The sequence below is a fragment of the Amphiura filiformis genome, chromosome 6 (genome assembly GCF_039555335.1).
Source record: "Amphiura filiformis chromosome 6, Afil_fr2py, whole genome shotgun sequence".
Classification (NCBI taxonomy): domain Eukaryota; kingdom Metazoa; phylum Echinodermata; class Ophiuroidea; order Amphilepidida; family Amphiuridae; genus Amphiura; species Amphiura filiformis.
Genome location: NC_092633.1, coordinates 19,943,977 through 19,958,938, shown reverse-complemented (window position 1 = coordinate 19,958,938; position 14,962 = coordinate 19,943,977). Strand labels below are relative to the sequence as shown.

At 36.3% G+C, this 14,962-nt stretch overlaps 2 protein-coding genes across 4 annotated transcripts in view; both read left to right on the top strand.

Annotated features, from left to right (window-relative positions):
* LOC140155124 (uncharacterized) overlaps window positions 1-14,962 on the top strand; it is a 101,785-nt gene that overhangs the window by 5,678 nt on the left and 81,145 nt on the right. For all 3 annotated transcript variants that reach the window (XM_072177834.1, XM_072177832.1, XM_072177833.1), the window contains exon 2: window positions 10,792-13,314. In XM_072177834.1, coding sequence (XP_072033935.1) covers window positions 10,843-13,314 — 2,472 coding nt within the window. In that variant the 5' untranslated portion in view covers window positions 10,792-10,842. The remainder of the gene's footprint in view (window positions 1-10,791; window positions 13,315-14,962) is intronic.
* LOC140155125 (choline/ethanolamine kinase-like) overlaps window positions 1-14,962 on the top strand; it is a 74,376-nt gene that overhangs the window by 40,691 nt on the left and 18,723 nt on the right. The gene's annotated exons all lie outside the window — the stretch shown is intronic.

Below are 14,962 nucleotides of genomic sequence, written 5' to 3'. Positions count from 1 at the left end.
TGTGGAAAAATTAATGAGCCATACATGTATTTCTTTAAAAGACTAAGATTAACACCGGAAGGGCTTTTTGGCGACTGGCAGGGAAAGAAGGGAGGAATAAAGAGAGAAAACAAACAAAGAAGTTGTTTGCTCTGGGTTGGATTCGAACCCAAGACAAGACCCCTCGCATGCCAACCACTAGGCCGTCGACACTTAACCATGGGTCTTACGCTGGCCGGGCCAGTGAATTTGTGCCTATATATCACTTAGGGCGATTGCATCCTCACATCCTGTGGGATGCACACTCGCAGTGAAGTTGTTTGTAGTGTTTTGTAGTACTTGGATATGTTAGGGTTAAAGAAGTGGCACACATGAAGAGGAATTAAGTGAACCAAGATGAAGGTGTGGAGGTGCTTGCAATATTCTACTACAAAGTGATAAAATAATTGGCAACCCTGATTTCTGCGCAACTTTTAAGAAATCTGCCTATAAAGCAAGGCATATGTTCTGTGATGATCATTGATTGAATGATTGTACCTCAAATCAATTGGTCTTAGTCTTACCTGACCTATGATGAATAAGTGTTCAGGAAGAGACCTTGTACTGGCATTCCCTCTGTATATTCCCAACTTCTGGAAAATCATAAAAGTTGCATTGTTACAAGTCTGGTTGCAGGTATGACTTGTATCGTTGCAACTTTTATATGATTTACTCAACATTTTGGACTTGGGATTTGGACCAGTGACATATTGAATTAGCATGCATTGCTAGTTGTTCAATAGAAGCACAAGTAATTCAAATGTACAACTTTGTCCAGCTATGCCAAAAAAATCACATTTTTGTGCATTTTTTGGAAAATCATGGTGCATTTTTTGGCTTTCAAAATTGTCTGGTCCTCCTGCGCTTACTTTACTCTCGTTTATTATCTAATCCAGATGCTCTTTTTCCAGTCTCTCCTTGTATACCCCAGCATTACCCTTTCCATGCTTATTTGTGTTGTCTGAAGTTTCCTTTCCATATCTTTGTTTAATGTCCATGTTTCACTTCCTTATGTTATGGCAGGTAAGATGCACTGATTGAGAAACTTCCTTTTCAGACAATTTGTTATGTATGCCTGTTAGTATGTCTTTGTATTATACTGAAAGCTGCCCATCCTGCTTGTGTTTTTCTCTTTGTCCTATGACTGGTCCCATCTTGCCAAATCTCTTATCCTAGCTATGTGTATAATGGAATACCTGAAGTCTATGTGCATAATGTGCAAATACTTAACTTTACTGTACATTGTATGCAATAACTTGACTTGACAGTGTGAAATGACTTGATGTGACTTGACATTCAGATTAAATTGACTTGAATCTCAAGCTCAAGACTGCTTACAATGCACTGGATTATGTGGAGTAGAATTGCAAGTTAAGAAAAGCTTTATTCTTATGCTATTTTTTTGCCACTACGTATCAATATTTTTGTGCACCCATTGTTTAAAATAAACAGCCTTTTATAAATTCACAGTGGTTTGTTGGCAAAGAGACCCATATTCTAACAATGTTGGTAAAATTAGTTTGAACACAACATAATAAAAAGGTAAGAAATTTGGAGGTGAAAATATTTGTTCAGCGGATGTTCCATAGTTCGCCCTAAAGCATCAATGGTGTCATCGCACATGTACAATCTGATATTAGTGTGCGCCTCTACAACAAGCAATGCGACACTCTGTACACACTCTAACGAGTGATGCGACACACCAAGGAACCAATCAAATTTATCATTTGCGAGCTAAACCACACCCACCGAACAAGAATGCTATATTGTTTTTAGACATAACACAAACCTACTAGTTTAATAGTAGGATATGGATAGACTGTCAAACATGTCTACAAACTTTTAAAACACATCATGCAATATTTTTCTTCTTTTTTTCTGAAAAGAAGTTTGCTTCTGTTTGGGAATTTTTTATAGTAGGTCAATTTGATACAAGTTGACCATTACAAGGAAATGGAGTTTGTAAATAGGAAATCTGTGTAAATTTCATGAAAGAAATTGTCTGTGAAATGAAGTGATTATTACCAGATAGGCCTAGTTTTGCATGTGAAATTATAAATAGCACAATCCCTGACTGACTACTTGGCCAGACACTTCAGTACATGGGTCATTTGATGCGTCACTAATGGCAAGTAACACTTTGTCTATGATAGGCCAGCAACATTGTAGTTGTATCAACTAATTTTAGAATTTACCATCAAAATCTTTTATTAAAACTAGTTGAAATAAGGTTGATATCTGATCTCTTCAATCATTGGAAAAGGTGAATGGTTGTTTGTCAGTCATTTATGCAAGATATTCTTGATTTGGTTTTAACAATTCAACTGCCCAGTGCCAGAAGTGAGTAAGTACAATAGCTGCCAAGTGTAGATGAGTACAATATACTGTGTGTAAATTGCCAAATGTTCACAGGGCAGCTATTGCACTTACCCACTTCTGTCACTGAGAAGTCAAATTATGTGTATGAAATGCAGCACTTGATGAAAAGTGTTAATTTCAATGACTCTGTACAATACATCAAAGGAAGTCAAACACATTCTATACTTCCATAAAAAGTAATATAAAAATGTATTGTAGACATTGGTAGACTGAGGTTTTCAATGAAATTATGTGACAAATAGTTCCTCTTTCGACTGATAATCACAATAGAGTGTCTCATGCTTTTATTAATCATTTATGTTGCCGCAAGAATTGTTCAGTATTCAGTGAGTTTGATGGATGCAGCAATTAGGTGTACATGTATCAGAAAGCAGTTGTTTTGAAAAACCATCCATTTGTTATGGACTTTTTGTAATCTGATGTTGAATTGAGTTGACTGTGCAGAAGCGTTTTATCATATATCATTGATGGTCAGATTTATAATTATTTTATAATTTGACAATTCATTATTGTTCAGGATTTACAACAAAATGGATATATTGGCAACAAGTGACAGGTAAGGTGGTGTGAATTTTACATGTTGAAAAAGATTATTGATGCAAGAAGAAAGGAACAGGACTTTGTCTCCAAATGTGGACCATTTTGCAAACAGTGGACCATGCCATTTAAAATCCACACTACCCCTGTGGAAGATTTAGCTAAAAAAGTCATAAGTTTTGAATACAATATACAATTGGATAACTTCCATTTGAAATACTGGTAAAGCCATAACACAGAGGGAGTATGGGTTTCAAAATGATTAATCCTGACCAATTACATTTGAAAAAGTTACTCCCTCTATTGAAGATATTTTCAAAAATTTTCCACAGGGGTAGTGTGGATTTCAATTGAAACAGCCCAATAGATGAGGTGACAGCAATGTTCATGAACAATGGGACTGGTCTATTAATATGCTTAAGAGAACATCACTTCTTTTTAATTGCCTTCAAGTTTCCCTTTATCTGATTCGCCAAGAAAACAGGATGTGCTGGCATACATTGTACTGTCAAACAACTGTTCGGTATTACGTCACATGTTACATTATGCATTTGGCATAGTAAATACGTATAAGACCCCATCTATATATTGATGGGTAAGCTGTTGCGATATTCATAAAATATTGACCATTGTCATTGAAATAAAAATATTGACTATTTTGTGACCCGCTCTAACATAATGAGCATAAAGTCAACAAAACAATATTTTGAGATAACATAATATCAAATCTTTACTTCCAAGCTTAAAAAATGATGTATGCCAACTATGTACCATTCACTTGCAGCAATGATGTTTTCTGTGATTTCACTGATTTGGTTGTAATTTTGTCCGCTTTATTAAATCAAGGAAGTATAAAGTGTTAGAAAAGTACTACTAAATTCCCTTTTCATGTCAAAAACATTGACAATTTGTTGATTTCAATGTTGTCCCTGATGTTTTTCAATACATTGAAACATTAGATCGCCTTATTACTGATGGGATTGGGATAAGTCGTAATCAGGTTTGGTCACTGAATTGGTCAGTGCAAATGCAATGTGTGAAAGACATTTTACCCCTCAGACAGTGAGTTTGTCATCTCCTTGGTTACAAAAGCCTTGTTTTGCCAAATGTCCTAGTCACAAATCTGAATAAATCAGTTAAGCTGTACACTATACAAAGGTGCAGAGGAGGTGCAGTTCCTGGGTTAAATAATACCCAGTAATCAGGATAATTAAACATCAGCCGCATGTTAATTATTTGCCATAAAACCTTGAACATTGGATTTTGCTTTCTTTCAGTCCAGAATATCAGTGTCTCAAAACCTTTGTGCCACAAGTTGACCCAAATAAAAATACTTGTAAACAAACGTTAAATCATAAAGTGCTGGTTGAGAATGATGGGAAGTTCAAGGTACCGATACCGGCATAGGAATAAAATGAACTGTTTTTGTGTGGGAGACTGGCCTAATCAAGGCTACAGGAAGCATCAGGAAGGAATCCCCGCACACTCTGCCAAATATGTTTGGGAGTTATGTGGAAATTATCACTTCAGTCAGTGTAAATACTCTATACAAATTATAGATAGATAAGGTCTTAACGTGTCTCCGTGGCTAATGATAGATGACATCATATTTGCAGTGCCAAAAGATACATAATACTATTATAATATACTTTGGACTCTGATTGTGACAGCAGTTTTCTGCACTAATGTTGAAAAGACATGTATGGAACGTAGTATGTGGTAACACTGATATAACATGTACTATGATACACCAAGGATGATACAAGTACAAGGATATTAATGGTGTCATGAACTCATGATGATATTGTGGAATTAATTGTGCACATAATTGGATTTATTGGATTTATACAGTACTAATATCTTTTTTCTTGTGTTGAAGCAGTTGGTGAGTAGTTCATGGATGTTATTTGTTCTTACTCTTTGGAATTGGATTCAAAATTCATGTTCAAATCAAGGTTTGCTATCTGGTATACTGATGTACATGTACATGCACACACGTATGTACATTGCATGTTTAATACATGCCCGGAACACATGAACAAAGTACAAATCTGTTTGCTATCATTTACTTATTCAAAAGGCACGGTTTCATCAAGAACTGATCATTATTGAAATGGGCAAAATACAACTTTGCGGTGTAAAACAAGTTACTAAATCCAGAAATGTTTGATGAACATTTTCGAATTTGACACTCCAGAATCAGTAGGTTGAGTTTTGGTGAGAAAACATTACAAATTGTCCAATTTTGTGCAGAAAACCAGGATCTAGGAGGGGGCACTCAACTTTAGAAGTGATGGGTATGTCATGTGCCTAGTACCAGTGTCGTGAAGTAGGGTACAAAACATTGTTTAAAAAAGGGGGGTCATTGATTGGGTACAAACAACATGAAAAAGGGGGTCATTGGGTATGATATTTTTAAAAAGCGGGTCATTTGGTATAAAATTTCAAAAAGGGGTCATTGGGTAGAAAATTTTGAAAAAAATTGAGAAAACCCTATTTCTGGTTCCAAATTTACGATACAAATTTGGTTAAATAAGAGAATCTGAAAGTTTCCAAATTATTCTGTGGCATTTTGATGATACAATTCTAGGAAAAAAGGGGGTCATTAGGTGGCTGCACCTAAAATTAAGTGGGTCAACAGGTATATATTCGACTTAGTTGAGTGCCCCCCAAAAAAAAAAAAAAAAAAAAAAATCTTAGACCTGGGTCTTTGTTATGGTTGGAGCAAAATCCTTAAAGATAATCGGTGCATCTTTTATGGCACAGGACTGGGGATGACCCTTAGATATGGGTAAGGCCTCAGCTAGACAGCCACACTCCTGTCCAAAACAATTGTTACTTGCACCACAGTGCCTTTCCCTCCCTGTTGACACACAAAACATTGAACATGCTGAATGAATGAATAGTGCCCCTTTTGCCAAGAAAAAGGCAGTCAAGTTTGCTCAATCGGTAAGGCGTTCGACTATGGTGCGAGAGGTTGCAGGTTCAAACCCTGGTGCCTAGTATGCTCTTGTGGAAAAATTGAGTTAGCTTAAAATTCCCCTGGACAAGGAACTTACTGCTAATTGTCTCGTTGTAACCTGCACGAAACTCGGGGAGCTGATCCTGGTTGTGATGGTTATTTGTGGAATGTCTAGGGTGTGCGCTCTTGTAGCAGCAAAGTCACTGATTTGTTGTTAAATGGTTTATGGAATGATGTGGGGCCGTAGTGGTCAGCGAAAACCTGTAAAATGTGCTGAGGCTTGTGGCTCAACGTCTAGGCGTTGTGCCTGTGCGTAGCGTACTATAAATCTCTGCACTTTTTTCTTTATTATTGAGATATAGACTTGTAAGTTAGGCATATATTTTGCGATGCTAGTAAATTAAAAACATGATTTAGCATACACTCAATTATCTTGGCAATGAAGTGCGCATTTCTAAAATTAAGCAGTTGAACTTTCCGAGTCACCATTTGCATGTACGTGTGTGATGTGTTGAACTTAAAATTCTGAATTTGGCATTCAATCACTTAAATGTGTGATTACATGTAAATACAGGCCTATAAAACCTGATCTTACACAAATTTGCTGATACAATGGTTCAGTTTAATGTTAATTGGCACGGACATGTTTACAAGGAAAAATGGAAAGCATACAAATGTATCAGCAGTAATGGTTTATGAAACAGATATACCGTATTAAACATGATGGGGGCAAATATTGTGCCTGATGTTGTACATGTATAGGCCTATATCAACTTATAAATATTATCATTCTTCATCAGAAACTTAAATTTTCATAAACAGTGATTCCAAAGAAGTGAATAAATGTAACAAAATTTAATGTGCTTTGACAGGGAAGTCATTGCTTCCTACAAAATTGTATAGGATTTGATGTGGCCTTTTTGCAAGGCCAGACAGTTTCTATTGCCCTTTCACCACCAACCCAAATTTTAAGTTGCAAAAAAGTTTTTACTTTTTAATGTACACAAGAAAACCATCACAAATTTTTGATTTTCAGGAAAAAGGTTTTTTTTGTATCTTTTTTTTTAATATATCCATACCAAAATGTACTAAATGCTGAAATTGACACTTCTTAAAAGTTAAACCTACTTTTTAAAATAGAGAGAAAATTCAAATATCACAGTTGCAGTTTTGTGTGATATAAAGTGTGTTGAAATGAAATATCTTCATAAAACGACACATATCTCAAGAACCGTGATAAGTTTAAGCAATTTTTGAAAGTGTATGTTTTGCATTCTGTACACATACAAATCTTCTACGTATAACTTTCATTTTTTGGAGTTAAACAACAATAACAAAAACTGTTGCCAACCTACCAACCATAAAAAGTTTGGAGCTGAAAGGGCAATATACTTTTTTAAAGCCTAATATTATTGATATAATGTAAAAAATTGGATAAAAACATGAATACATGTACAGCCTGTATTAAATATGGTACATGTATATCTACCAACGATACAGTTGTTTGTACTTGTAAGTTTATTTCATTGACAGTGATAGGCTATATTTCAAAAAAGTAGTATACTATGATCAGCTCGTAATAGGCAAGTATTATTCGGTTTTGATTACTGCACGCATCAATAAAGTTCTGTGTAAATTCACAAAAGCGCACGTCAGTCAAGCAATACGCAAACCGCGGTCCGCATAGATGGTGCACCAAGCTGTTTACGCAATTCTATATCAATATCTGATGTTATGAGCCCCGCCGATTAAGAACTGATCAGAGTATATATATCCACTTCAGCAATTGCTTCAAGTCATTACAATAAGAAATTAGCATTTAGATTCACTCTGAATTCTGTCTCCTTTCTTTTCCGTATACTTATGTTTTATTTTTGAATGTGCAAGCCATCATGCTCTTTGGCCTTTAAAAATTGCAGCATTCCAGGACGTGTAAGGAAAAAAATGCACTGCTTGTCTAGTCATCTTACAAAACCCATTGAGCCATCTGCCAGATGAGAATCCTTGATCTATGAGGTTAATCATCCTGATCACAGCAGCTGAATGGACTATCCCATCATGCATTGCAGTGGATGTTTGCTCCATATCATATGTATACACAAATGTGACATGACCAAGGGGAATGAGCGTCATGTGTTGGCAATTTTCGATTAGAAGTTTTTTACATCATTTTCTGGCAGTTTACAAATGCTGCATTTTGATGCAAACCCCATCAAAATCGGACATATGGTTTCAAAACAATATTAGCGACATCCGACTCATTCTCCTTGATTATGTCACAAATAAGTATTAGACCTGCTTGAATATTGAGACCTATCCTATGGATAGTTTCACAATACTTTGTGGGTCATATTTTTTCAAACTAAAGTCTAAGCACCTCTGGGAGAAGTTAGCAATTGAAAGTTGTGTACATTTTGTAATGGCACAAGTAGTTCTATTATGATACCGCAAAGCATAATGGGATACTCTTTTCAGCTGCTTTGCATCCTAATATTATACACTGTCATGAATTGTCTATGTTGACATTTCTTGTAAGATATGTTCACAAGGTTGATGAGATCAAATAGGTTTTATTCTAAACAACTGTATAATAATAAGCAGAGTTATTTTGATATTTTCTTCAAATTTCATAACTTGCTGGTTTTCTCAGCTGGTAATCAAGGAAATGTTCAAATTTGGTATACATGTATGTCTAAAGCACTGAAAGGTTGGGTTAGAAACATAGTTAAAAACATGTGTTAATGTCTTGAAGCAAGAACTGCAAACCCTTTAAAAATAGAACCATGATGAGTAAAACTTCCCTTGATCATTTCCCATAAATTCCATCATGTATATATTTTTCAAATAAAGCTGCATTTTAAATTAAAATAGCTGAGAGCATAGATCTTGGCTTAATAATGCTAAATTGATGCACTATTACAAGATTTGCAGGAGACTGGAAGTTATTAAAGGTATTTGTAGACTGAATAACACTTGTGGTTTTTAGTACATGTACATGAAAATACAATGCTAATATAAATGAAAAACAATTTAAAATATTAGCAAAAATCAGTATGGATGTTACTGAAATTGTGTATGCCCCATACATGTCTTAAACTAGGATATAGTTTCCTGCCAAATTAGACAATGTTCTCGACCTAATTAAATAAGAAGTATCTACTTTGACCTGGAAATAATTAATTAACATATTACCTATTTAGGCATAATTAGGAATTATCTTTCATATGCTTAAAGTATATTCAACCCACACAGTAACATTTTAATAGCTGGGATTCCAAACATTCTCATCATTAAATGCAAAGTTCTTTAATCCCAATTTATTTGTACATTTGAATATGTTGAGTACAAAACCTCATACTCCAGGAGTTGAGGTCGATCTTTTAGCTATTATGTTGAATGGAGATTGTTGAACTCTGTCATTTGAATTGAGAACACTGTGGCTCATATTGATGTACAGGACCTGTTTATAATCATAATATTAAAAATAAAAACAAAAATCTTAGTTACAGGTACATGTACAGCTCTATGACTATGACGTTATGAACCTTGTAATTACGACAACTTTCTGTGTAAAAGAAACCTTGTTTTGTGTCATATTTGTAGTCAAAATGTCTCATCCAAAGTGAACTGTTTTGATGTTAGTTGAATTACCATAGCCAATCATTTCCTATCCATCAGATTGTGTAGGAAAAAATAAATTGTTAATTTTTTGTATAATACAGAACATACATCAGTTGTTGACACACATTGGTCATGTATGTACGTCAGCATGTTTAGGTTTAGGCTTGATTTAGAGGAACAACGTCAAGTGTGTTGTTTGACCGGGTGATTCATAAGTTCTCTTGTTTGTAATAATAAATTTAATTAAGTATTTTTAGGTGAGGAGTTTGCACACAATCGTTTTAAATTTGTTTTAATTTTAACAAGTAAGGAAGTTTTTCATATTTCAGTTTATATGATTCCTAAATATAATATAATATAGTTTGTAATTAATATTCCACTTGCACATATCTTGATTGAAAAAGTACTACGGTGCAATGTGTACTCACAAAGTTAGGCCACATACATGAATTCCATGAATTGAGAAGGACGGGAGGCTTTTTATTTAATTGTTTTTGTTTTCCAATGCAAAATTGGCATGGTTAGCAGGTATTGTTGGAAAAGAGTGGAAGATTGAAATATATCGGTAATAGGTTTAAATGATGTAGAGAGGTGTTAGATGGCAGTGATTACGAATGTCACTGGTTCAAATCCTGGCAGATGCACTGGGGTTTATTTTTTCAGTATTTATGTGTGCTGGCTGCTCTGGGAAAATATTGAATTAAATCAAGTTAGATAACTAAGTAGAATAATTCAGTGATTCATGTTGCTTTTAAAATGAACTGTTTATCTTACGAATTGCTGGAACTTCTAAATAAAATGTTATACTTGAGAATTGAAGAAAAAAAAAATTATGGGCCATCTCCAGAAAACAATGCAGGTGAGGACGCGAAACAACAAATGTATTTGATCTAACCTTATCTGTTGAGTTATAATTTTCAAACTGATGAACAAAACAACAATGCATCTGTCATATTATTCTGTTGCTTTTAATATTCTTGTTTTAAAAGACCCCAATTTTGAAATACAGATGAGAAAATTATATTTTGATGCCCAAATTATGATTTATTAAAACCTTTCCTACAAATACAATACAAAGGTATTGGCTATATTTCCCTCTTAGACAGAACTTTTGCTATGGGTATGAAGTTGAACTGAGACTCAGAACTTGAACTTTGAACTGGTGGACTCAACCACATCATAAAAAGATAACATTGAACATCATTGTTCAAATGTAGCTCATTTCAAGCTAATTAATAATCAAGTAATTTTATTTTCATTATTTTTATATGTAGATCTGACCCTGTCAGCTCAGCAGTCTGCTTCATCATTGCAGCCACCAAAGTATGAACCACGTTATAGAGAGACCAACTAGTCTTATCAAACCACCACTGCCGGATAAGCCTTATAGCAACAGTAGGGAACAGAGAAAATCTGCTACAGTCAGTTTCAACCGGAAGGTTAGACTCTTTGAAGGTATAGAACAGGTAGCTGAAGATGCTGAGAAGGAAGACGACCTTGCACCGCTGCGTCGATTACAACCAAAAGCTGTTACACCAGACCAGAAGAGATGGACACAGATCGATACAACAGAGAATTCGTCACTGTGGATTACACCACCAGATGTTACCACAAGAGTTGGTGGCAGTTGTAAGCAAAAGACAACCCCGCCCATTCCATCACCAAGGTTATTATCACCTGCTTCACCAAACAGACTCTCTCCCACAGCTTTTACACCAAAGGAAACAAATGAAAGTCATGTAAAACCAAAACCAAAACCGAGAGCAAGAACTGCCTACAGATCATCTGGTTTTATATTGGATAATGACTCCAATCAGACTTCACCTTCCTCACACCATCCCCTATCCCCAGTAGCCTCTCATAGGAAAGATCAGGAATTCACTGAACGATTAAGTCAGATTTCTCCATCTTCCTATAAGCCTCCTCCGTCCCCAGTAGCCTCACATAGGAAAGATCAGGAATTCAGTGAACGATTAAGTCAGATTTCTCCATCTTCCTATAAGCCTCCTCCGACAATACCACACCGTAAGAGTATTAAAGAAACAAATCGGAGATCACATCAAGTGTATTATAATCCTCCTCCAGAACTACACCACAAGGAAGATAAGGAATTATCTGGAGGAGCAAATCACACTGATGATAAAAACACTAAAAAAGCAAAGCATAGATCACATCAAGTGTATTATAACCCTCCCGCGGAAATACACCACAAGGAAGATAAGGAATTATCTGGAGGAGCAAATCACGCTGATCACCAGAACACTAAAAAAGCAAAGCATAGATCACATCAAGTGTATTATAACCCTCCCGCGGAACTGCACCATAATAAAGATAAGGAATTCTCTGGAGGAACAAATCATACTGTAACTTCGTCATATCAGCCCCCGCTACCAGTACCACATCATAAGAATGCTAAAAACTGCAATGAAGAACTAAATCAGACTTCATCAACACATCCACCCAGTGTATCATACCATAAGAAGAAATCTGATTCTGTTATTTATGTAAATAATAATCTAGAAATGGCTTTCAGCAGAGATCGCGTGGGGCCAAAGAAGCCACGAGCTCGGACTCAATTTCAAAATGTAACATATGATGCTTTCATTCCTGGGAAGGATTTGTCCCAAAGACCACGTGCAAGTAGTGAGCTTGCAAATGGAACAGCAGCATTTAATGATGAAGACAAACGGATGTCTGTGTTGGCATTAGCACAGTCGTTTGGACAGCTGAAACATTCTAATACAGATGTGCATATTAAAAGACCAAAGACCGCTGGTTCACCTGTTCGAAATGGACATTCAAGCAAAGTTGCAGCAAGTAATCCAGATCTTTTAAGTGATGATTCTGAAGAACAAGAGGTCTCAAAGCCACCTCAACGAAAAGTTCAACTAGGACAACTTCAAAGAAGAATATCCAAAAGTTTATCTGATTTTGATTTGATTGAAATGCCAGAAATGGACCCAACTATGTACACCAGTGGAGGTAAGGTGAAACCATCTAATGTCCCTGCCCCTGCAAGACCTCAAACAGGTCCACTACGTCCAGCATCAATGGCACCAGTTCCTACAAAGCCACTGCGAACTTACGAACATGATGCCTATGTTTTGAGAAAGTCACTTAAAGGATTGCCCAAGACAAGTGCCCGTTCAGGAGTCGCTCAAACCAAATCTGCCATACCTTCTGTGAGTAGGACTGTTACTCCTTTAGCTATCCATGCATCAAGCAATGTCCAAAAGAGGCATGTTTATGATGATGTTCATGTGGAACAACATGGAGAGGAGGAAGAGGAGGAGAAATTCAAGAAGAGAGAATATGTGACTGTGTCTCCCACAACCTTACCTGTGACACATGGTGCACCCACATGGCCAAGTAAGTCCCCTTATGGGGAGTCCCCTTATGGAAGGTCCACTGTGTCACCTGATGCTAGACCTGCTAGTACAATGAGTGCAATTACCAAATCACCAAAGAGGGGCAAATTACAACGGGCCAGTAGGATTGAAAGATCTCAGTCCACTGAAGATGTTATGAAAGATGAATTCAAAATATCAGGAGAATATGCCAATCCAGAGATAGCGCTAATGAGCAAGAACAAAAAAGAGAAAACTAGACGAAAACCGGAGTATTCAGAACCTTATTTGCAGAGATCCAGCAGTGAGGATAGTTTAAATAGGAAATCTCATCCACCGGTTGAAGATTCAGAAGGATATACAGTACCTGGTAGTCATCTATGGACCAAGATACCTGACAGAAAAGAAGAGGAGAGGATCAGCAAAGTTAAAGTAGCTCTACATAATCAGGTGAGTACCTGTCCTGAAAACAAGTACGTACAGATGATATCATTGTGGATTGCCAAATATCCTGCTTTAGATCATCTGTGTATGCTTGTTGAGGATGCTTAACAATAGTTGATTTGGCTTCCATGGAGACAGTAGCGTCCATGTATGAACAAAGGCGTTGTATCTGTAGTATGCAATTCAGCACAAAGTGACTGCACTCTACTACAGATACACCGTTGATAGCGCGTTTTTCACACGCAGATGCTACTGTCCCGAGGAAGTCAAATGGACTGTATTGCTGATGCTCTTCTTTGGGATGTCAGAAATGTTAGCAACCATGTGTTGCAACCCTGATATATACTAAAACAGGGTTGGTAACATTGTTGGTAACATTGTTGGTAACATTGTTGGTAACATGGATGGTAACATTTGTAACATCCCAAAGAATGGCCCTAATGGCCCAGAGGACATGCATAACTATAATGAAAGACAGAGATAAAAATACTAGTTTGTGTCTAAAATTCTGACAACTAGGCAGAAAATGCTGTACTGCGCAGGTCAGCAACCAATCATGGCGCCCCTTTGCCCTGACGTCAGATGCGGTTTAGTCGTTTTATCTCTGTCTTTCATTATATCTACTGCCAATATTTAGAAGCTTGTTTGTTTACCATCAGCATGGATCACCGGGTAAATACATTTTTAAAATGTAATACAGTTTGGGTAAAATGCATGACACTGGAAGTCATACATTTGCCCTTTGAATGACATTCATCATTTAGTTTCAGGTAGTTGCTGCCCTCTGAATGGCATTCATGATCTCCTTTCAGGTAAGATGTAAGATAGTTAGTTGTGTACATTTCAAGCTACATCTGGTTGAAGTGTCCAGTAATGCAGCTGACATGGATATATAATTATAATGAAGACAAAGAAATTTGACATGGAAATTTAAGGGTACAAGGGTCAATATCAAAAAGATGACACATCCAACAGTTGGGCCTTGGATCTTACATTGTATGTATAATGACCATCCAGTTGTACGTAAATAACAAAATACCATATGTACAAAGTAACTGTACAGGATGGAAGGTGATCTTTGGGATATTGATCAATGTGACCTTAAATCATGGAGAATAATTTCAACAGAGCATGTCACCTTTATGAGGTTTGTACACTAATGTTGAAGTGAGAAAACTAAGTTTAAACAGTCATAAGCACAATTGAGATATCAGCCTCAATATTGTGTATACCCATCATAATGTGACACATCTTCATCAGGAGGACTCCAGTGATGAAGTGATGGGAGTTGTATGCTCTTTTGTCAATTTTTTATGTTGGATCAAGGCACAAATATTGAGGTAAATGTCTCAATATATTTGTGTTGAATGACTGCTTAAATTTAATTGGCTTCTACATCAACAACACACACATCAAGATCACATCCCTATTTGCCATACTTCAGAGCGACAACACTCCTGAGTTAACTACAAACAAGCGGCTCTGGAGTCCTATATGAATCCAGCATCACAGGACACATCATGTCAGTGGTTAGATTGCTGATATCTAGACAGCACCAGCCAGGATCATTTATCATACTCTTTAGGATTACATGCTCCAGTTATAATGGCAAAAGTTGTCAAGTAAATTTCTTTAGTAGGAAAATGAAGCAGGG